This window comes from Phymastichus coffea, unplaced genomic scaffold (genome assembly GCF_024137745.1).
Source record: "Phymastichus coffea isolate CEN01 unplaced genomic scaffold, Cenicafe_Pcof_1.1 PCOF00011, whole genome shotgun sequence".
Classification (NCBI taxonomy): Eukaryota; Metazoa; Arthropoda; class Insecta; order Hymenoptera; family Eulophidae; genus Phymastichus; species Phymastichus coffea.
The window spans coordinates 3,195,920-3,220,953 of NW_026706822.1; the positions used below are offsets into that span (position 1 = coordinate 3,195,920).

At 34.6% G+C, this 25,034-nt stretch overlaps 1 protein-coding gene across 3 annotated transcripts in view; it reads left to right on the forward strand.

The window, feature by feature from the left end:
* LOC131672448 (talin-2) overlaps window positions 1-25,034 on the forward strand; it is an 870,100-nt gene that overhangs the window by 88,452 nt on the left and 756,614 nt on the right. For all 3 annotated transcript variants that reach the window (XM_058949681.1, XM_058949672.1, XM_058949665.1), the window contains exon 2: window positions 6,020-6,200. In XM_058949681.1, the coding sequence (XP_058805664.1) occupies window positions 6,062-6,200 (139 nt within the window). In that variant the 5' untranslated portion in view covers window positions 6,020-6,061. The remainder of the gene's footprint in view (window positions 1-6,019; window positions 6,201-25,034) is intronic.

Sequence of the window (25,034 nt, forward strand, 5' to 3'; positions counted from 1 at the left end):
ACGGAAGAAGAATTCGAATGGGAAGGTGAGAAGATAGACATGGTTAAAGAGTACAACTACTTGAGATATGTGATAAGTAGATATAACGGAAATAAAAAGTAGATAAAGAAGATAGAAGAGAAAATAAATATGGGACTCAGGAGACTCTGGGGGCTAAGAGAAAAGCTATTTAGAAAAAACTGGGAGCTAAGGATGAATCTATTCGATGCTCTGGCGAAAAGCGTGATTATGTATGGAGCAGAAATCTGGGGATGGAAGAGATATGAGGAAATAGAGAGACTACAACTAAAATACATAAAGTGGGTATTAGGATTAGATAGAAACACGCCAAGTTACCTAATACGATGGGAAACAGGAAGACAAGAAATGAAAGAAACAGCATTAGAAAGAGCAATGAAGTATGAAAACAAAATAAGAGAAGAAAGAGATGGCTCTATAAAACAAGAAGCATGGAGAGAACTAATGAAAAGGGAAAGAAATGAAAAAGATAAAAAGGGTAAGAAGGAGGAGAGAGAGGAATGGCTAGAAAAAGTAAAATATACAGAGAGAGGGAAGAGAGTGACGATATGAGAGAAGAGTTTTGGGATGAAATAAGAGAAGAGCTAAAGAAAAAAGAAGAAAAAGAACTATAAGAAAAGCTAGAAAAGTGAAGATACATAAACGAGTGGAAAGAACTGAAAGAAGAAATGAAAAAGTATAGATTAAAGGAAATGCAAGGAGAGGGAAGAATACATGCCTACAAATAAGGGAAAGGTTTAGGTTAGGTAACGAAACGAGAGGAAGTAGGTATTGGGAAAAAGAAGAAAATAAGAGATGCAGAATGTGTATGAAAGAGGAAGAAATTTGGAAGCACATAGTAGAAAACTGTGAAAAAAGCAAAAAGGAAGGGGAAGAATGGGAAAAAATAATAATAGGAAGTAAAGAAAAGATAGCGTGGATGATGGAGCTAAAATGGAAAAGAAGAAGAAATGAAGAAGAGAAAGAAAAAGAAAAACAAGAAGACAAAATTACAAGACCATAAGGACAGACGGAAACAGAAGGTAGAAACACAAGGCTCGCAAACACATCTACATACTCACACATACACACAAAACATGCACACACACACACACTGAAAGAAAAGAACAAATTAGACTGAATCGGTACAGTATTATAATTATATTATATGTAATATTGAAAAATCCAGTTTTAAACACATAATACAATATATTTATATTATTTTGATAACAAAAAAATATACAACATAACAGAAAAACCGTGAGCGAGAAAATTTTATTTGTTCTAGTGTAACGGGGTAGGACCGTTTAATTATATTTTTATTCGCGCGACTTTGTTGAAAGGGCGAACGTAATAATCTATGCTCAAAATGTAGTCCGGAGAGCATGCGGAGACAGGCGTCAGTCAACCAGTAATTCTAATTAACCTATAAGAAAGTGAGTGGAAGCAAAAGAAGTAAGCGAGTCGAAAAACACTTGTTAGTAACACGAACAGAACCTTTTATTATTACTCAAATACTACATAAGGTCGGCCCGCGCGTTTGTTTACATCGACGCTCGCTCATCGACAACACGTATTGTCGGGACGCTCGCTGCTCTTTGTTATTAGAGCCGCTACATGCACGCTTCGAATGTCGGAAATTAATTATTAAACATGCAACCGCGATCGCGAGATTAAGCTGGCCAGCTTACCTTATTATTGCAGGCGTACGGAGCGGACGATAAATAGTCGCACTGCGCGGAACTGTTTTGTTTATTTTCGCAGGTCGCGAATTCGCGCACACGCGGTTTCGCCCTCGATGGCGAAACCTCACACACTCTCCTTCGGCGGCTCGTGTCCCTTCCCTCTGTAGACGTATGGCACCACGTCAACGGCGGTTACTGTCCTGGCACTGGGCTGAATGTTCCTCCCTTATTGTATTAGGGTTAACGGCACGTGGATCGGCGATAGCGAAAACAAAAGCGGGCGAACGCAATGATGGTCAGTGCTTCACTGGTTCGGTTTCAATCGCGCGCGTTCCGTCTGCCCGCGCGCCGAATTCCTTCGTTACGTATTTCGTCCCCCCGGTAGGTGTTGCCCTCCCAGGCAGCAATTAAGTTAGGTTATCAGCGCTAATTTGACGTTTACCGTCACACTAGTTAATATTTTGACTATTAACCCCTTGAGTGGCAGTAGATCATATATGTACTAATCGAAATAATTTTAGTATTACTTGTTGGAACATCATCAAATTCTGTATATAAATTTTTCTTGGAGTCTCTGATTCCATCTCTGTTGTTATTTCTAGCCAACGGACTTCCTAAAGGGTAGAAAGTAGTGGTTAAAGGTGTGGTGATTTCTTAGATTTTCATGAAAAAAATTGTTATTTTTGATTTCGATGTTTTACGGTTTCTTCAATTTAAGAGTTCAAACCTCAGGTTGAGTTAAAATATATTTGATTCTAGGAAAACTAATGTGTAATAATTATTATTAACAAAATTTTTAATTTTTAATTTTAATTAAAACTTTATTATTGAACTAAAACTTTATTTCATTGAACATACTAATTGAAACTTTATTTCATTGAACATATTAATATATTTGATTGACAGACTATAAAAACTCAAAAAAAAACTGAAAAATTATTCTTTTTACCCCTATTTATATCCCTCCATATTTACATCCCTTATTTTCAACCCCATTGGAATAAGTTAGGTAACAAATAACGACAATAATGAATTCAACTCAAGAAACGGTATTTCTGATTAATTAAATATAATATTTGCGGTTACCACTTTGTGAGCACAGAAAGTTAGAAAACCGTCACCTCACAAGGTGTTAATGAAAAATTATAACCTTAGAATCATAAACCATCAATTTTATATTTTAATGGCGCAACAAATTAAAACGTTAATATTATAACGGAAATTTCAAGCGAGGAAATGTACCTCCTTAAAAAAATATATGCAAAAATTTACAAACACAGTATATAAATCAATAAACAAATTAAATATAGTGAATGAACTTAAATAGAATAAAAAGAAGCAGTTATCCAAACCTACTATTATTTTTGGTGTAATATGGAAATTTTTGTAATAATTTTATGTACAAATATCATAACGAACGGCTTGTAGTTCGTTATGTCTTTCTCACTCCACAAAGCCAGTAATAAATATATTTGTAATATTGATATGTATTTGTTTATATGAGATGTTTGCAACGCAGATGTCAGCGAACCGATAAGTGACGCATCAATCCTTCGATAGTCGATAGTAAGCGCGCGATACGGACCTCGCAGAGATGCGATTATTATTGAGAGGAGAGAGAGAATAGACGCGATCAGAACAATTAGCTTCAAACCGGCAACCAGTGCACACCTGGTGAGGACGAACGATCGAGTGCTACACGAAGAATTGTAGCAAGGAGAAAAGTAGACAGCTATGTGCACGACTAGCAGGATCAGCAGCGATAAACTAGAACCCGAGCGAGAAATTTAAGACGATCGCCTACTAGTGAGAAGCGGATACGGAAGATCCGTGAAGCGAGTGCGTTACCGAATCTTGAAGGATTAAACGAGCGATCAGCACTGAAGTACTAGCTCGTCATTTGGTTTTCTCTCTTTTTTACGCTCTCTCTCTTCACGCTCGCCTTGTATAATTTTTGGTTTGATCCGCTTACTACTGCGTCTAGTGCGTTGGGCGCATGTTATCAGTTATTTGTGCCACGTATTAGTGCTTTGTCGCGCCAATTGTCGTTCGCCTGCGAATGAGTAAGCGTGCCAACTTACAGATTTGTATACGACGCGCTGGTTCGCTTTCTATCGGCGGCGGCTCATAATGTGGCGTGAACTCGCATCCGGTTCACTCACGTGGTTCGTGCACTATACTCGTTTATCTCGGGTGCATGTCTATGAGTGTTTGTGTTGCACTGTTCTATGTGACACAAGTACGCTGCTCGATTTGCGTTCCACAACTCTAAAATTTGTATTAACTTCCCTCTTCCTAATATAAACTACTGTTTATCTGAAATTTATGCCGAGTTATTAGCATAACCACTCCCGCTCTATTTATAATAGTCAGTTACATTATTGATTCACGCTCCGTTCCCTCTCGGTTATTCACTGATTGATTTTCGCGTAGTTCACAATACTCTCCGCGGACCGATTTCTCTCTCTTGACGAAAGAGGTAACCTGAAGCAGCTGGACCCTGGACGGGCTCATGCAGGAGCATAAGGTTGTACAGGATAGCGATAACGCTCGCTACATATAATCATCCGCGAATAATAACTAATTTTTGTTTCGGCTTCTATTCGAAATACCTCGAGCGAAAGTCCCGTTACAATATTTATTTATACGAGATTTTATCAATCACCAGTTGACACATAGTAAGACAGATTAAACATAATGTTAGAATAGTTTTAAAAGTTTCTGAAATAAAAAATTTCTAATTTAGAATACGAATAGATCTTTTGATTCGGTGCTGAATTTTTATAGCAGTATTAGATATGTAGTATAATATATTATACTTAGTGCAACGGTAGTCGATTTAATTAATCGATCCGTTCGCGATTCTGCTTCTCACGCGTTAGTTCTAACAATTAAGAGAGAGAGAGGGAGCACGCGATCTTTTGAATAAGCAGTTACCACTCAGCTGCTCACGCGAGTTTACCGCCGATTTGTTTTTCGCACTTAGTTACTCCAAAAGAAAGTTTCCTTGAGACAATTACGTGCAAGTGTGCAACGACAGTATTGCAACAGCAAGCAGCGGTGTAGAAGCAGCAAATTGCAGCAGATAAAGGCAGATCGAGGTAGCGCAGCTGATTAATCGAGGGGCAGCGGCAGTTGATAATTTTGCATTAATAATTACGGCTGATCACCGTAATTGCACCGCATGGTAGGTGCACCTTCCGTCATTATATGCGATTCAAAATACATTCGGTATTTTGTCTAATCGTGTTAGCGTTATTTTTTGTATTTGCGTCGAGCGTTAGTTCACGGTAGAATTCTAATCTTCTCTCTCTCGCTCTTTCTCACCGAAACCGAACATAGTTAATTGTAAAATCCTATTCGCGTACGTCTTTCGGCCCTACAAAGACTGTAGTGATTTTTATTAATTAAAGTCTGTTAAATTTTGTCGCCGTTTTCGTCATTTAATTTTCCTAGTAGCTTAAGTAATTGAAAAAGGCTTAGGTTTTAATCTGATTACTTCTAGGGGATTAAGAAGATTAGGAGTAAAGTCGCTCACACTTAAAACTCATCAAGTGTCACAAGACACGTGACTTAATGTGAGTTCAACTCCGTTTGATAGAAGACAACTAGGATAAATCATCTGACGTTAAGGCGAATACACGTACTATCATACGTGTTTAACGGAGCGGCGGTTTGCTCTGCATCGTGGGAGTTTGTTCTTAAATAAATTTCCCATTTTTCAGATAACCTCCCCCGTTACATTAACAGTATATTGATTTTTTTGAGGTACTTTGTGATTCTATTTTTTTTATATCCCACAATTTACTGCGCGAGATGCCATGTGATCATTTAAATAAATTAATATTTTATGCTTTTTACCAATAGCAACATTTCAACTTTGGTTTAGTGAATTCTTTATTAATTTTTTGCAGACTGGATATATTTTTTGGCATATATTATTTTTAACAAAGAGTGTTTTCCCAAGATTTCATTAAATTTGGTGATTGTAATATAGTAAATACTGAAAGTGGAGAAATCTGGTTAATAGTATGCGGAATAGATTCTAACTTTAATTTATTTTTAATCTTTTAAGCAGACAGGTGAAATCTTACCTTGTAGCAAAAAAATTGGAGTGGCACAGTTAGAGATTTGTACGTAAAGAAGTTTTTGGATAAATCATTTATTTAATCAAAAACATATTATTTACTCTACTGGTTCATTCAAGTACAAGAATAAAATTAGCAAATGATTCATAAGAAGTGAATTAAATGTTTGAAATATGATGTTCATTTTTAATCTAATATCAACATACGTTTGTGTATATATTATTTATGAAATTTTTTTTTCAATTCTAGTAAATCCAGTATAAGATCAAAAAATAAACGTGGAAAACTACCATGGCTACTCTATCGTTACGAATATCGATACCGGAAAAGAACGTAACAAAAATGATGCAATTCAATCCAGCTACATCAGTATATGACACTTGCAGAATAATAAAAGAAAAAGTTACAGAAGCCATTTCCATGGAACCTAGTAAGTGAGAATAATTTTTCAGACATATTAAAGCCCCTTCTGTGAGTTACTTTAAAAAAACTAATCGTGTATATATTATATGGTCGTAAAGATGCGTTTGAAACCTCTCTACCTCAGCTTTACAGTTTTAAACTATTATTACGATATTTTTAGGACTTCTTCCCCAGTCCTTCCGGTTTCTCCTCGACTCCTTCTTTATTATGTTATGTATTCTTTATTATATAAATACTCTATTTCTTTTTAAATGCTTCTTTTTTCATAAAGCAGTAAAAAGAGAGAGAGAATGACTTTTTAAACCAGATATCTTTTCCGTTGATTTGATTTTAAACGCATCTCGATCTAGACTTAATTTTATCAAGAGAATCATGGATTTGATTCAGTAACCCTCGAAACGTATGAAAATAGTTGCCTAGTTCCACGAATACTTTTGTATTTACGTCATTGCCATGCTAAGTCACAAAATATCAACATATAGTGACCTTGAAATGAGGTAAAAATTACGAATTTCAATCGTAATTTCAGTTCATGAAAAAAAAAAATAGTATTGCATTTAACGTAAAATTTTCTGTTCTTTCAGAATTTGTAGTTAAAATTTAACTTTTTGCGTAATATGCACATTTTACCTTGAAATGATCTTGATTCGAACATGAAGATATCAAAGAGACTTTAGATTCAGATTCAACAATCTTTAAAACCATAGAAACATTAGTTACATTCTTTTAAACGACTTTTTTTTCCAATTTGACGTTCAAATGCTCTTGAATCTGAAGTGCTTGGTTCAAACTGACTATGGATTTGGATTCAGCCTGTCAAAATACATGAGAATATACGTGTGCCATATTACATCTGTAGCAAATCACTTTTTGTGTGTGTGCCTGTGTAATTAATTCTGTTTAATTCACGTGAGAGCTTGAATTCATAATATGTATGAATTCACCGTAAGCCAGATGAATACAACGAATATTCAATAAATTCAAAAGCGAAAGATATAGTCATAGAATATTTTTAAATGACGATTTTAATTGTTTTAAACAAAGTTCAACTAAATCAAATGTAATAACGGTGATGGATAATGATCAAAAAGTAAAGCGTTTCTTTACACAAAGTATGAAAGAAATTCATGTCCTAATGAAAGAAGAGAACCCTAGAATAAAAATCAGGAAATATAAATATTATTCCATGTATCTAAAGTATGTTTCAATCAATCCATTGAATAATGTATGCTTATGTATATATTGTGTTAATTTTGAACTTCTTTTGATTGCTTTGAACAATGTCATCGATTAAATTAGTGTGGAGCTTTCAATTGCACGCTCTAAAGGTTTGCCATTTAGTTTTGTTATTTTTAAGAATGTGATTCTTGTTCTGGTGTGAAAGATATGATTTTTGAATTACTGAGCTCTGATCATTTGAACATTGGAAAAAAAAAATCTTTTGCTGTCTAGTATTAAGAAAATTTAGAAGCTCGTCTAGTATTATTGTTACGTCTTACGACGCATCCTTTTTATAAAATGCACATTTGCGAAATTCAAAGCTACTAAAACTATTCGCACGTCAGCAAAAAGCTAACTAAACGCGAGGTAAATGACTCTCCGAAATTAAGTCTTACGACGCATCCTTTTTGTAACATATACACATTCAAAACTGCTAAGCTATTCACACGACAGCAAAAAGCTGTCGAAACACACTCCGAAACTAAGTCACCAAAACGCAAGAATTTATAATCAGCGAAAACAAAATGTCACACAATATCGCAATACTGACCTGAAAAGAGCTATAAAAGATATAAAAAGCAATGAACAAATTACTCTAAGCAGTTGATCAGTAGTCCGTCAGTCAGTCAATAAGTACCTGTAAGACTCAACTCCGTACACACCGGTCCGACAATTGATGATCATTTTACTTAATAAACTCGCGACTGTTACAAAGTAATATCGTGCAAGTATTATTTAACAACCTATCCTATTCAATTCAACAAGCAGTTAGAGCCTGCTACATTTATTCAATTCAACAAGCAGTTAGAGCCTGCTACACTCATACAATCCAACAAGTAGTTAGAGCCTGCTACATTTTATCAACAATTAAAAGCTACGATTATCAAGGTAGTACAATTATCAGACATACATTGCCACATATATTTATTATAAGTGAGACATATCCAACCACTAGTCAACATATTAGAACGTCTCATTCATTAGCTATTCGTAGTTGATGCACGAGACGTAACAATTGGTTCCGGTACGAAAAATACATTCGATTGAGATTAAGAAAATTATTTTGATACATAGTTCTTATTAATGAATTAACACGTTAAACGAAAAAGAGAGAATTCGAAAACCGCGGATATACGAGTAGGTGTTGTATTATAGAAGTAAACAGCACACGTCACTTTCTTTCATAGTGACCGAATTTCAAAATTGCAATTTTGCAAAATTGTGAAATTAAGACAACAGCAGGAATAAGTGACCGAGAAATAATTTTCAGCTAGTAGGTCAAATACCATACGTAGATAGAATTTCCTTTTTTCTTTTCTTTGTCCCCTTTTTTATATTATTTTTGCCATTTCAATAAGTAATTGTGTTTCCATATACTTCTACCATAATTTTTTTGCTAACAATAATTTTTCTTATTTTATATATTTTCCCTGCTTCACTCTATTTTGATTTTGTCGAATTCCCTTTATTTATTCCGTTTATTACGAAAGTGCAATAAATGAGCAAGAAGTCCAGCACAACGAAGGACACATCATCCATAATTAGGAAACTTACGCGATCACAAATCGACAAGAATCCAAAATTAGAAGACCTTTTAGAAAAAGGACTGGATGAGATAGCTTTCAAAAAGAGTAACAAGCTACAAAGATCGCCGATTAAGACCAAGACCTAAGAAGAAATCGTAAGAAAAGAGAAAAACACAGGAGCAATAAAGAAAATCATACCAACAGTTGACCAATTAGTTGATTTAACAGAAAAACAAACAAATAAAACCGACTACACTGATTCAGACAAATATTCACTATTAGACCAGACGTTTGACACATTTGACTCAGAAAAACACGATAGATATTCAGACATTGGAGGATTTTTAGGTGAACAAAGTCTAATATTAGGGACACCAAAAGATATATTATTCAGCATAAACACAAACGAAGAATCTGTCTACACAAAATACGCATTACCAAAAAACTCTGACGAACCTATTAACCAACAGCAGAACATCGAAGACTCAAGAAAAGACATTAGAAAAATAAACAAAACACAATACATAAACGAAAAGGAGAGTGAAAGAAACACTCAGCAAATTCAAAGACAAATTCAAGGAAACCAACGTATCACAAGTCCAGCAACAAACCCAATAAATATGGCAAATTCACACCCAATCAAATTATCACTCAAGGAATTGGTAAATTATGTTCCGGACTTCGATGGCAAAAATATGCCACCCGCAAAGTACATCAGGAGATTACGACGAGTAAAAAATTTAGTAGATGACCAAGATGAACATAATGTAGTAGAACTACTGAAAGTGAGAATGAAGGGAGAAGCAGAAGAAGCCTTAGGAAACAGCTGTGTAGAAACAATAGACGAATTAATTACAGCAATACGAAGTCTATACCCAATTCAAGAAGACATACACGAACTGCGTGCTAGGATACGCAAAATAACACAAGGAAATACAGAATCAGTTATTCAATACACAAATAGATTATGTCAATTAGTATTAGAAATAAAGGAAATATACAGAATACAAGTAACAAATGAAATAGCCAGGAAGAATTTCTACGAAGAATTAGATGCGGATGCAGCAAAATGTTTTAAAAAAGGAATGTGAACGGAGATAAAATACGAATTGGGCAACGAGACAACATTACAAGAAATGTCCAAAAAAGCCATAGAAATTAAAAATGACATAAATATTAGAAAAGCAACAGACAATGTAACAATTAATAACACATATGTCGAATACAATGATTATTATAATAGACCTGAACTACCGAAAAAAATCATGATATGTCAAATTTGCCATGACCCCCAACACGAAGCGCTATTTTGCCATTCTGCAGCATGCGTCTATTGTAAAGGATCAGATCACTTTTCCAATAACTGTAAAAATTCAGTAGACAAAATCAATTTGATATGCAAATACTGTAGCCAAAAAGGACACTCAATAAGCGCTTGCCCACTGAACAAACGAAGAAATATCCATTGCCAATACTGTCAAGAATTAGGACATGAGGTAGGTCAATGCCCCTACATTGCCGACTACATAAAATGCTGGAAATGTGGAGAAACAGGACATGAAGCCATTAAGTGTAAAAATAAGATCACACAAAAGATAAACAAATGCGATATTTGTGAAGAAGGAAGTCATTCAACGCAAGAATGCCCTGAGGTCTTTTGTAAAAAATGCAATAAAAAAGGTCACTCTATCAAATTTTGCACAACAGGTAAAAATAGATCACCTTATAGAATATGCACCCTATGCCAAGAACAGGGACATGAAGAACAAGATTGTGAAGAAGCGCGAATATATTTCACAGAACAAAGAAACAAATCAAGTTACAAGTGCCAATTATGTGATCAATTAGGTCACACAGCAAAGTTCTGCAGAAAAATCGCGAATACACAACAATCTGCAAACCCTCAGCAAAATCAGCAAAACTATAACACCTACAATAGAAACCACAACAACGGCTACAGAAACAATTTTAACAATGATCAAAGAAAAAAATTCTGCGCTTATTGCAAAAATATAGGTCACACAGCAAGTGAATGTAGGAAACTACAAGCACTAAAAAATTATCCACCTCAAAATATTTCAATCACATACGAAGGTTGCAATGAAACAGGACATAACATAGATAACTGTGAAAAAATTAAAAGATTACAAGAAGAAAGAATATTTTGCAGAATCTGTAAAGGTGTCGGTCATACAACAGAACAATGTCGCAAACATGGGACAAACTCGGAAAACTCTGGAGCTCCTTTGGGAAGGAACGCCTAAAGAATGAGCAGACAATAAAAACGTCCCACGACAAAACACTCACTCTCCCAACACAAACAAAACATCACATAGATACATACAGCAAATTCAAAGAAAATATAAAGGAAATAGAGAGTACCATGCTCCAGACAGATATAGCTAAAAATAGTACTGATATTAACCAACAAATTACAAATGACTGTACCAAAATATACATTGTCAAACTAAAATACCTGCTCAAGTACATAGAAATAGTCGAACCAAATTCGAATAACAAACTGCAACTACTAGTAGACAGTGGAGCACAACTAAATATTATCAAGAATAGCAGCATTTCACAAAAGCATTTAAATAGAAATGAACAAATATCTATATGAGGAATCACAGAAGACGCAATAAGAACAATAGGTTCAACACAAATGTATATTGCAGATGAACCATTTGATTTCCATGTAGCACCAGATAACTTCTCTATTCCTTACGATGGAATAATAGGAATAAATGCCTTATCCAAACACAAATTAAGATTAGACAGAGGTTACTTGGAAATAAATAATTAAAAAGTGCCATTAAAAGAAATCACTAGCAGAAATCAAACAAACACATTTACAGTACAAACATCAAAAGAAATTAATGAACATCATGACACATGGAAACCCATAGCATTTGATAAAAGATACATAGTAAGCAAAAATGATATCGAAACAAATACGATTACACACAGCAAAGAAGTATCAATACATAAAGATGTAATTCAAATCTTAAATATAATAAGTAACATACAAAAAGAAACGAAAAATAGTACGAATGATCAAATATATGGGAATCCAGAAACAAAAATATCTCAACCTAACTATAACTCAAGCTTGACACAATTTATTGGAAATATTAATAAAGCCCTGGAAGACGAATCCAATGAAACCAAGGAGAACTATACTATTAATGATTATTCAAATGTTTGCGACACGTTGAGAGATAACGTTGCAGGAGAGATCGACAGAAAATATGACAAAATGACGAACCTTCACATTATAAATGATATAGAAAATAACTTCAAAAACCTCAATGAAAAATTCACACCTAAAGAAACTAATTTAAAACCGATACATATATTTACAACTACGCACAACGAAATTACACAAAAAGAGACACAAGAACATGAAATAACAATACGACGAAAGCAACTGATAGATACAATAAATTTAGAACACCTGACTCAACGAAAAAAAGAAAACATAAAAAATTTAATACTGTCATTTGAAGACATATGCTGGTTAGAAGGAGATAAACTTGGCCAATGCAACATAGAAGAACACGAAATTAATTTAACTGATGATAAACCAGTATATGTTAAACAATTTCCTCTGCCATATACACTCAAGCAAATCGCATGTGATCAGACAAAGAAGCTAATTACAAATAACTTAATTAGACCCTCAACAAGTGCATTTAACGCGCCAGTATGGATTGTGCCAAAAAAGGGATTAACAAAAGACGGAAAGAAAAAATGGAGAATGGTGATAGATTATCGAAAATTGAATGCAAAAACTATTCCAGATCCATATCTTATACCCAATATATTGGAAATTTTCGACTGCATAGGAAAAAACAAAATTTTTACCACCATCGATATGGTTTCCGGATTTCATCAACTAAAAATGAAAGAGTCAGATATACATAAAACGGCATTTAGTATCCCTGGCTTGGGACGTTTTGAATTCAAAGTATTACCTTTCGGACTAATAAACTCACCTAGAGTCTTCCAAAGAGCACTAACAAAAGTACTCGGAGACCTATTGGAAAAAGGGTTCTGCTACCTGTACATCGATGATATAATTATCGTTGCAAATACGGTTGAAGAACATAATGAAAGATTCAAACTCATAGCAGAAAAATTAAGAATAGCAGGATTAAAAATTGAAACGAGTAAATGCAAATTTTTCCAAAAAGAAGTTGAATTCTTAGGCCACATTATAAGTGAAGAAGGTATCAAAACAGACCCAAAGAAAATAGAAGCAATAAAGAAATTTCCTATCCCAAAAACTATCAAAAATATCAGAGAATTTTTAGGCCTTACAAGCTATTACAGACGCTTTATTAGACACTTCTCACAAATAGCAAAACCTATCATAGATTTACTGCAAAAAGAACAACCATTTATTTGGACTGAAGAAAGACAGGAAGCTTTTGAAAAATTAAAAAACGCCCTATGCACAACTCCAGTTCTTCAATACCCAGATATGGAAAAACCATTCATCATTACAACAGACGCTTCAAACTACGCGCTGGGTTGTGTACTATCTCAAGGAGAGATCGGTGATGACAGACCAATAGCATTCGCATCAAGAATCTTAAAATCAGCAGAAAAAAAAATACCATACATACGAAAAAGAAGCACTTGGCATAGTATTCGCAATAAAAACATTTAAAAATTACATATACGGAAACAAATTTACCGTCGTTAGTGATCACAAACCTTTGTTGTCCTTCAAATCAGCAGACAACAATTCAAGAGTACAAAAATGGAGACTAAAACTGGCAGATTATGATTATGATATTATCTACAAACCTGGCAAAATAAATACAAATGCCGATGCACTATCACGAAATCCGATAGAAGATATAAAAATAAACGCAGTTACCAGAGCACAAAAAGCAAAACAAGAATCAAAAGAAATAGTAACAAATGAACAAGAAAAACAAGAGGAAGAAATCAAAATAATAAGAAAACAAGACAAAGAAAAAGAAAATAGAAATAAAAATATTACACAAGCACAAGTACATATGGAAAATGACGAAAATACAACACAGAAACAACATAACATTCGATTTACGAAAAAACCCATCGAATCAAGAAAAGACAACATTATACATTTTATCGACAACAAACATCAATCATTAGATAACGCAACAGAAAGACTAATAAAAATCAAACAGATACAACCAGACAGAAATCTACAACCCCAGGAAATTGAAATAATTCAGTCAAGAACAAAAAATATCTTCATAGCCTGTCTTGACACAAGACAGTCCGCTATGAGGATAAAGGAGAATCTCAAAAGCCTCTTCAAATTATTAAGAACATTAATAATTCGCAAGAAAATAAAAACATTCAGCATCTCAAAAGACCTACAATTAAAAAACATACACTGGACCGAAATAGAAAACACTCTAGCAACAACATTCGAAACTTCTAAAACTAAAATTATCATTTGCCTAAATTACATCGACTACGTAAAACTCACAGACCGAGACAATATATTCGACCAGTATCACTCAAACGCACTAGGAGGACATTCAGGAATCAACAGAACATGGAACAGAATAAAGAACAAATACTATTGGGAAAATCTGAAAACTGATATATAGAACCATATTAAAAATTGTGAAATTTGTCAAAGAAACAAACTAAAAAGAATAAAAACTAGACAACCAATGATAATAACGGATACTCCCATGAAAACATTCGACAAAATCGCAATGGACATAGTAGGACCTCTAAACGTTACTAATAATCAGAACAAATACATTCTTTCTATACAAGACCTCCTCTCAAAATTCATAATAGTTGTTCCACTCAGTGATCAAACGGCAGAAACAATTGCAGATGCCCTAATAAAAGATTTATATGTATTTTCAGTTCACCAAAAGTAGTCCTCACCGACAGAGGAGCAAACTTTACAAGTAAAATTTTAAAAGCCATTGCTCGTAGATTTAAATTTGCAAAAATAGAAACAACCGCATTTTCACCACAATCAAACGGCTCCCTAGAAAGAGCACATCACCCCCTTTGTGAATATTTAAAAAATTTTTCTAGTAAAAAAATTGAATGGGACAATTTATTAGAATTAGCCCAATTTCATTACAATACAAGCGTTCACAGCGCACATAGATTTACTCCGCATGAACTGGTCTTCGCTTATCCACCACGATTACCATCTAGTGAACCGTTGAAAACTTCAGAACAATTGCCAACATTTAATAATTATCTATCAACACTTATACAAAACATACAGGATATTGCATGCTTAGCGCGAGAAAACCTCATAACAGCAAAAGAAAAATCAAAAAAATATTATGATCGCCACATAAACCCTTGCAATTTCAAAATAGGAGATCAAGTGTGGCTCATTAAAGAACCTAAACCAGGAAATTTAGAAAAGAATCACAACCTGGGTCCTTTTGAAATATTAAACATCACAGACAAATATAATGTAATAATAAATAAGGGTGGAAAACCGAATACAGTTCATGCAAATAAATTAATATTACACAAAAGTATATAAACTGATAAACCTTTCTCTGTTTTAGGACAAACAAATCATTTTTCAAAAATAACGTTATTCATTACATTTTTTCAAAGTACTTATGCATACATTGGATATCACTGCGGCACCACAAACACAAACATCACAACATTCTCTCTACTGGACGCTGACGAATGCGACTTTAACACCGAAACCATAAACTCAACAATAGCAAATATAGAACTTATCCAAGCAGCCGAATTTAGAAATATTCCAGTACATCAATGCAAAATTGAAATCCATCGGACAGTATACCAATGCGGATTATTCGGACGCCTCGAACCTGAACAAAACGGAGAACAGGAATACTTGTATGAATTGAGCCATGAACAATGCCAAACTATCCACGAAACGAGAATTTTTAAGTATGACAATTTTCATACGATTGCCGATTTAAAAATAAACGCCACAACAACCAAGGGCATAGACTTCGCTGGCGATGCAGGAAGCTGCAGCGGCGAAGCCTACGCAGACAGGTTCGGATCATGGAGTAAGGTACTTGTTCAAGGCACAATTAAAATCACATTAATACAAGCCTATGCGAAAATTTCTCTGAGTAATGACAAATTACATTTAAGCTCAGGAACGATATGTAAATTTTCAGACACAACTTGCGTAGACTCTGACGGGGGTTATACATTTTGGGACATTTTACCTCAGGAAGAATGTTTTACTAACACTTACGATATTTTATATAAAGGTCCAGTAACAAAATACTTTCTCGTACAGCGTGCGCAAAGTTCGATTTTGCACACGTTTTTCCGTGCGCAAAGTATATCATTCCCGCACGCTTCTCAAAAACTGATCTGCGCATGCGCAACCTATTCCCGCACGCTGCCTGCGTGCGGGAAATGAGAAAGTGATATCTGCAAGTAAATCTTTCCCGCACGCTTCCTAAAAATTTACCTGTGCGTGCAGGAAATGAAAAAGTGAAAGCTGAGCTAAGCGTTTACCTGAGCAGGGTCAACCGGGCAATCGTTTTTTTATAACCATGCGCGATTTGTTTACCATTAACTTCACGTGTTGGAAGAAAATTATTCCCCAGTTGGGGATTCCCTCAAATATACTAAAACGTGATAATGAAGCTGAAACGCGAAAATGAAAATTCAAGTCCGAACAGGCGCATTTGGTTACTACCCTGTATTATATTTAAGAAGAAAAATTTTGTGTGCGAAAAGAATTAGTACAAATCTAGCAGTTGAGCTGTCACAAGCTTTTGCGTAAACATGAGTAGTTCAGAGTCGAGTGAAGCAAGTGACGTTAAGGAAGTGCCGGTAGAAATTGCCGAAGCTGCTCAAAACGTAGTTTTCAATTTGTTACCAGATGCGTCCAGAAAAAAATACACCCAAGTCTACAATGAATTTAAAAAGTGGCGACAAACGAAAAATACCCGTTCGTTTGCAGAGGAGGTCTTTTTAGCTTATTTTGATGTACTGAAGAACAGTTATGCACCATCAACATTATGGGCACGTTTTTCAATGTTGAAGGCCACAATTAAAGCATATAATAATTTAGACATTGGAAATTATAATAAATTAATAGCATATTTGAAGAAATTGAATACTGGATTCAAAAGTAAGAAGTCGAAAGTTTTTTCATCCACTGAAGTTTTGAAATTTCTTGAAGAAGCCCCAGATAATGATTATTTGGCGATCAAGGTAAATTAATAAAAATATTTTATTTAAATCTTACAATAGACACATTTCTTGTTTACCTATTTGTACATATACTAACAATAATTTAAATTTTTAAATATATTTTTAAGGTAGCTTTTATCTTTGGGATCACTGGTGCTTGCAGACGCGAAGAATTGGCAGCAATGAAGATCCAAGACATCACAGATCATGAGACGTTTTTGCACATCAAAGTACCAAAGACAAAAACTAAAATTGAAAGATCGTTCACCATTACCGGAAGTTTTTACAACATTTGTAAAAAGTATATAGATGAACGACCAGAACGAACGAAGACCAACAGATTTTTCTTGATTTATAGAAAAGGAATATACATATTGCAACCCATTGGCGTCAATACATTCGGCCACATGCCTTCACAAATAGCTAGATTTTTGAATTTGGAGAATCCTGAGCTGTATACTGGGCACTCATTTCGACGAACGTCTGCAACATTGCTGGTCGACTCTGGAGCAGATATAACCACACTTAAGAGGCACGGAGGATGGAAGTCGAATACTGTTGCAGAAGGGTATATTGAAAATTCGATTTCGAACAAAAATCAAATAGGTAGTCGGATTGAAGGTAGCGTTTTCGCAACAACGTCAACTTCATGCATCACAGTTGAGCCAGCATCAAAAAAATCAAAACTAGATCTTACCAGTAATAATCCACGCCCATCGACTTCAAACTATCAAGCTGAACTTCTTCAAAATGCTAATTGTAAAGAGCAACGTCCAAATCCAAAAGACCCTGCGAGTGTAATAGATATACCAAGTGCACTCAAATTAGATAAAAATATTACGTTTAATTTTTATAATTGTAACGTTACAATTAATATGCCCCAAAATCAATAAGACTTTTTTAGATTTTGCTTAATTTTCAAAGTATTTTTATATAATTTATAGAAAAAACATATGTAAAAATATAATATTTTAATAATTCATTTTTATATATTCAAAATGAAATGATTTAATACGTTTTTATTTCTCATACCAATCTTCCGCTCCTTATCAATTATTCATTATTTTGGAAACTATGGTTTTATTATTTTATATACCGTAAATGTATTCTTATAACTAAATTAAAAATGTAATATCCATACTCTTAAAACAAATTGGGTATGTGAAATACGATCGAACTTTTCGCACCTCACACGAGAAAATAGTATACGATACGCGAGCGCAAAGTAGGCAATTCCCGCACGCGCGAGTCTCGCTTCGCTCGGTCGGTAATACTCGCGCGTGCGGGAATCGCCTACTTTGCGCTCTTGTATCGTAATGTACTATTAACACATACAATGACGACATAATATACATGGTAAACACTAGCGACACGACCTTTGCTTTAACAGCCAAAGATAAAATATTGAAATGCTACAGAGAGTTTATAAGAACAGAACACCCAAAACTCTTTATCGCGGAAGAAAACAATAACTTCAACAAATACAAATTCGATAAAGATACTGTTACTAGCAAAAGCAAGGTCAACATAGATTTATTCACATACGTAAATTTTAAATTTGTATATGTCGAAAAGCATTTGGGCAGACAGCTGAACGACCTTTACAGAAAAATCATTATAGATAGGTGTGAAGTAGAGAGGAAAACAATACAAAACTCCCTATCCCTTGCAACCCTCTCCCCTGACGAATTCGCATACAACATCATGAAGAAACCTGGATACATTGCCAGGATCGCAGGAGAAGCAGTTCATGTCATAAAATGCACCCCTACTGTAGTGAAGGCACAGCACCTTAACGAATGCTACAATGAATTACCAGTAATTTCAGGCAACGAAACCTGGTTTCTTACTCCAAAAACTCATATCCTCAAAAGAAGAGGTACTCCAATGAACTGCAACTCCATAATACCTACATACTACAAAGTAAACAGCAAATGGATAAAACTAACACCCAAACCAATGGAAACAATACCACCACAAGCACTCAAACCTAACACAAACATAAAATGGAAATTTGAATCCATAGATTCACTAGCAACTAGCGGCATATACTCACAACAAGAATTGGACCAACTACAACAACAAATAATGTTCCCCATGGAAAAAGCATCTCTGTTAAACATTATAGCTAAAGAAATATCAGGAGGAGGAACAACAAAGGATATTTTTACAGAAAATACACTTACAAAATTGGCTGAAAGCACGTGGAATCACATATTCAACAAACTAATCACGTGCGGATCAATCTCATCCGTAATCATAATGATATCAATATTACTGCAAATAATAAAATTGACGATTTGACACCATCATCAGAGGATATACGCTGCACATGGTTTATGGCTGGTCTATGAACCTTCTATGGGCCTTCTTCAGCTCAATCACCCACCTGCTAATGATACTAGGACGACAAAACCATGAAAGTATGACAACAAATAACAAACAAAACGTAGAAATTCAACTAGACACAATACACACAAACCTGAACGACACAGACGTCAAGATACAAATTTACCCCGATAGCCACTGTCCTATTCCTCAACAAAACTTACCTCTCGAATCAACAATAATCAAATACAAACACGACCTATTTTCAACAAAAGTCTAATTGTCGTGTTGTTCAGTACCCCAAATGCTTTACGTCATGGCCACATTTTAAGCGGGGAGGGAAGCGAGATATTCGCTTTAGGAATCTAAATTAAAAACAAATTCCTTATCTAAAAAACAAAAGAAAAATATATTCTTACAAAATTACAATTATGTTTACAAATATAATTACACTTATATACAATTACAATTATATCGATGATCTACACTTGGACCTATGATTACATTATAAAACTCACTAAAAACCTCCACATATACTCGACGAAAACCATTACAATACACTAACAAATCATAAAAAAATAATTCGCGAAGATTCCAAGTATCTTCATCTGGACCGTACTCCCCCAAGAAGAAGGCCGTCTGCGTCACTAGATCGCAATGCCTCAGAGTACGCACTAACTTCCATCTCTGAAACTAACAAGCAAATAGGAAACAAATTAATCAGACATATCAATATACCAATATACAAACATACATTGTAAAACATTTACATCTATTCTCACATATTTTCGGGTCCCGGGCTTAGGCGCGACTGGTAAAGGCAAGCCCTCCCGTCTGGCTTTCTTTACCGCACGGGAATACTGCCAATCCGCAAACTAGAATAAAGAAATATAATGATAATAATAACAACGAATAAGAAATCAATTTGTAAAATACTTACACAGACCATCGAATGACGCTTCCTTGGAAATCCAAACATTGTAAAAATTGAACTGTACAAAGTCGAGCAACCGCGCTCCTCATATACTAAATAAATGCACACACCGCAAAAATTTCTGTATAAACCGCTAATAGCTTTGAATTTCAGAAGTATTTTTATGCAAACATTGCAATATCTTAGGCCCTGGGGTGTTACGTCTTACGACGCATCCTTTTTATAAAATGCACATTTGCGAAATTCAAAGCTACTAAACTATTCGCACGTCAGCAAAAAGCTAACTAAACGCGAGGTAAATGACTCTCCGAAATTAGGCCTTACGACGCATCCTTTTTGTAACATATGCACATTCAAAACTGCTAAGCTATTCACACGACAGCAAAAAGCTGTCGAAACACACTCCGAAACTAAGTCACCAAAACGCAAGAATTTATAATCAGCGAAAACAAAATGTCACACAATATCGCAATACTGACCTGAAAAGAGCTATAAAAGATATAAAAAGCAATGAACAAATTACTCTAAGCAGTTGATCAGTAGTCCGTCAGTCAGTCAATAAGTACCTGTAAGACTCAACTCCGTACACACCGGTCCGACAATTGATGATCATTTTACTTAATAAACTCGCGACTGTTACAAAGTAATATCGTGCAAGTATTATTCAACAACCTATCCTATTCAATTCAACAAGCAGTTAGAGCCTGCTACATTTATTCAATTCAACAAGCAGTTAGAGCCTGCTACACTCATACAATCCAACAAGCAGTTAGAGCCTGCTACATTTGATCAACAATTAAAAGCTACGATTATCAAGGTAGTACAATTATCAGACATACATTGCCACATATATTTATTATAAGTGAGACATATCCAACCACTAGTCAACATATTAGAACGTCTCATTCATTAGCTATTCGTAGTTGATGCACGAGACGTAAGATTATAACCACATTCATGGAAGAACTGGCCAATGACACATTCACAATAAATTCTCATTCACGTATCAAGGAATTACAGCGAATAAAAATAAAACTAAAAAAGAAAGGGTAAAGTTAAATGATCAACATTTGCTGATGCACATAGATTTTGCTCTAAAATGGTCTGTAATATTAAAAAATCTAGTTCAAGGGAATCATTAGGTGAATAAATAGATTTCAATTGTTATTGCTGTTTGACATATAGGTGGAATCACACTGACAAGTAACCCTACCCAAGTGTCACTCACCGATTTTAACCAAACTTGGCACATCGTTAGAGCACTAAAAAATATTGAACCCGTGTTTTTTTATTTTGGCCGAATCCACTGTTAAGGGGTAGAAACCACCCCTAATAACCCCTAACCAGGCTAACCCACCTAACTCTGGGTAGAGCGAGTTTGATTAATTATTTTTTCACAATAAAGTTAACTTCTCAACCCGGATAGGCTAACCCATTTACAACCTGATATAACCGATCCCCACAAATCACTCTATCCCTTATAAACCATCCCTATCAACCCCTAAGCAGGCTAACTCACCTAGCCCTGGGTGGAGCGAGTTTCATCAGCTGCTTTTCTGTAAGAAAATTAAGATCATAACTACTGATAGGCCAACACAACCTTAACCTTGATATATCTTATCCTAAAAAACCCGTTAAATCCTCATAAATCACCCCTATCAACCCCTAAGCAGGCTAACCTACCTAGCCCTGGGTAGAGCGAGTTTCATCAGCTGCTTTTCTGTAAAAAAATTAAGATCATAACCACTGATAGGCCAACACAACCTGAACCTTGATGTACCTCATCCGCACAAATCCGCACAATCCTCATAAACCGCCCCTATCAATTTCCAAGTATTAAAATGCTTCTATCTTTCAATACATAAAAAAAATAAAAAACTTAATTTAAATTAAACTTTAAGGTGTACTATCCTAAAGCTTCAGTTTGGTACACTGTGGATGTACGAGGTGTGTTCAAAAAGTAACGAGAATTTTTAAATTTCGCGGGTTTGGAGAGTCCGCTTGTACAAATTTTTTTTTATTATGTTGGTACACATGCCCCTGAAGTACGATAAAATTTTCAGCAATATTCATTGCTTACTTTTTAAGTGGCAACCGCTAACGTTAGACGTGTTTTTCGAGCTCGGCGATTTTCGTTTGTGAAAAAAAATGGATCAAAGAATTTGTATTAAATTTTGCGTAAAAAATGAAATAAAGTGTAGTAAAGTTTGTCAAATGTTAACAAAGGCATATAGTGAGTCTGCTATGAGTAAAGCAAGGATTTATGAGTGGTATAAGCGTTTCCAAGATGGCCACGAAAACGTTGAAGATGACGAACGACCCGGACGCCCAAGCACATCAACAACCGATGAAAACGTGAAAAAAGTGAAAGAAATGGTTATGAACGATCGCCGAATCACAATCAGAGAAGTCGCTGATGATGTTGGCATATCAGTTGGCTCATTCCATCAAATTTTTTCGAATGTTTTGGGTATGAAACGTGTGGCAGCAAAATTCGTTCCAAAATTGTTGAATTTCGAACAAAAACAGCGGCGAATGGAAGTTGCTCAGGAGTCGCTAAATGAAGTCAATAATGATGCAGAACTACTAAAACGTGTTATAACAGGTGACGAAACATGGGTTTACGGATATGATGTCGAACTTAAGGCTCAATCGTCCCAGTGGAGGCATTCTGGATCGCAAAGACCGAAAAAGGCTCACAAATGCGGTCGAATGTGAAGGTGATGCTCACTGTGTTCTTCGATTTTAATGGCATAGTGCATTATGAATTCTTGCCACAAGGTCAAACAATCAATAAGCAGTACTACCTACAAGTTCAACGTCGTTTGCGTGAAGCAATCCGAAAAAAACGCCCGGATTTGTGGCAAAACAATTCATGGCTTTTGCACCACGATAATGCGCCTGCTCACACTTCATTGCTTGTTCGTGAATTTTTGGCCAAAAACGAAACTGTAACGATGCCTCAGCCTCCATATTCGCCAGATATGGCTCCATGTGACTTTTTTCTATTTCCAAAAATAAAGAGAACATTAAAAGGCCGTCGTTTTACAAGCATAGATGACATTAAAAGCGAATCGCTGAAAGAGCTAAAAGCTATTACAAAGATCGAGTTTCAAAAGTGTTTCGAGGATTGGAAAAAGCGTTGGCATAAGTGTATTGTATCCGAAGGGGACTACTTTGAAGGCGACAACATTAATGTAGATGAATAAATAAATATTTTTTTCATAAAACGAAAATTCTCGTTATTTTTTGAACACACCTCGTATTTACGGTCTCTTTTACAATTCATATCTTGATTTAATTTTCTATTTTATTAAATTTAAATATATTTTATATTTTATTAAATATAATATTTTTTAACAAAAGTAAATTTTTCTGGAAATATGACAAACATTTTTTTATTAAAGTATAAATATTATATTTAGAGATTTACAAGATCAAAAGTGAATTTTTCACACATTTTTCAATTTTACATCCGGGTATTTTAGTCCTGTATGTACCTTCAGGGTTAAGTTTACGCGCAATCAGATGATATTAATTGATTCTAAGGAATAATATCGAAACGTCAACCTTAAGCATCATTTAAAATACCTATACCAACTAAAAACAGAACATAATTTAAATTTATCTACTATCATTTTTTATATCAACTTATAAGAAATAAATTCAAAGAGAAACAGAAGAACCATGTGGAATAAATAATTTGATAAATTACGAGTATCTTTTTCTTTCTTTTTATTCAATAATAATTCAAATAGCCCACCATGCTGATGAACCCAAAAAATATTTTGAATTTATTGTATTCTGCATTTAATGACCCAGCATATAATATTCAAAGTCAAATAACAGATGAAGAACGATCTTTTGCTTCGTATTTAACAGACCTAATAAAACTTTCATCGAATACTAAAATTTTTTTTGAAAATTACGAAACTTTATGTTACTATGATGATAGCGTAGAATCTAATGCTATAAGCGTGGAAGATGAAGTAGAAGAAGATTTCGATGACTATGAAGAAAAAGAAATTTCTGACCAATCAGAGGATGTCGATTTGGATTATAGTATAAACAACGAGCAGTTACTTTTTGGCGTAAAAGTAGTACTAAAAAAAGGAGAAGTTTGGATTCAGTAAAGAAAAATTTTAAGATGGTAAAACATGAGAGAATGCTGTATAGATGGGAAAAAGAAATAGAAGAAGGAGGATCCAGATTAGAAAAGTTACGCAATATTTCAAAATACGTTTTACAGCAATTCAATAATGCTACTGAAAATCGTTTACCTGTTCATGATATCGATTTAAAAAGATGGGGGGGGGGGGTTATTGGCAAAAGAAAGTGTACAATTAGCTTCAAGATATTTTAAAGCGTCGCCAAAATCGGTGCATAATTTTAAAGTGAAACATGGAATAGTTTCAAGAAAAATTAATAAGTTTGTTACTACTGCACAGTTGACAAATCAATACGAATTGAAAGAAGCAGCTTCTGAATTTGTAGACGAGGTATGGTCAGAAGTGGAAGCAAGAGGTAAAAAAAATATTTATAATTCTGACCAATCAGGGTTTAATCTAGAGGTTCACGCTGGCCGTACTTTATCAATCATAGGCACCCAAAAAGTAGAATGTCTAGCACAGTCGATAACTTCTTT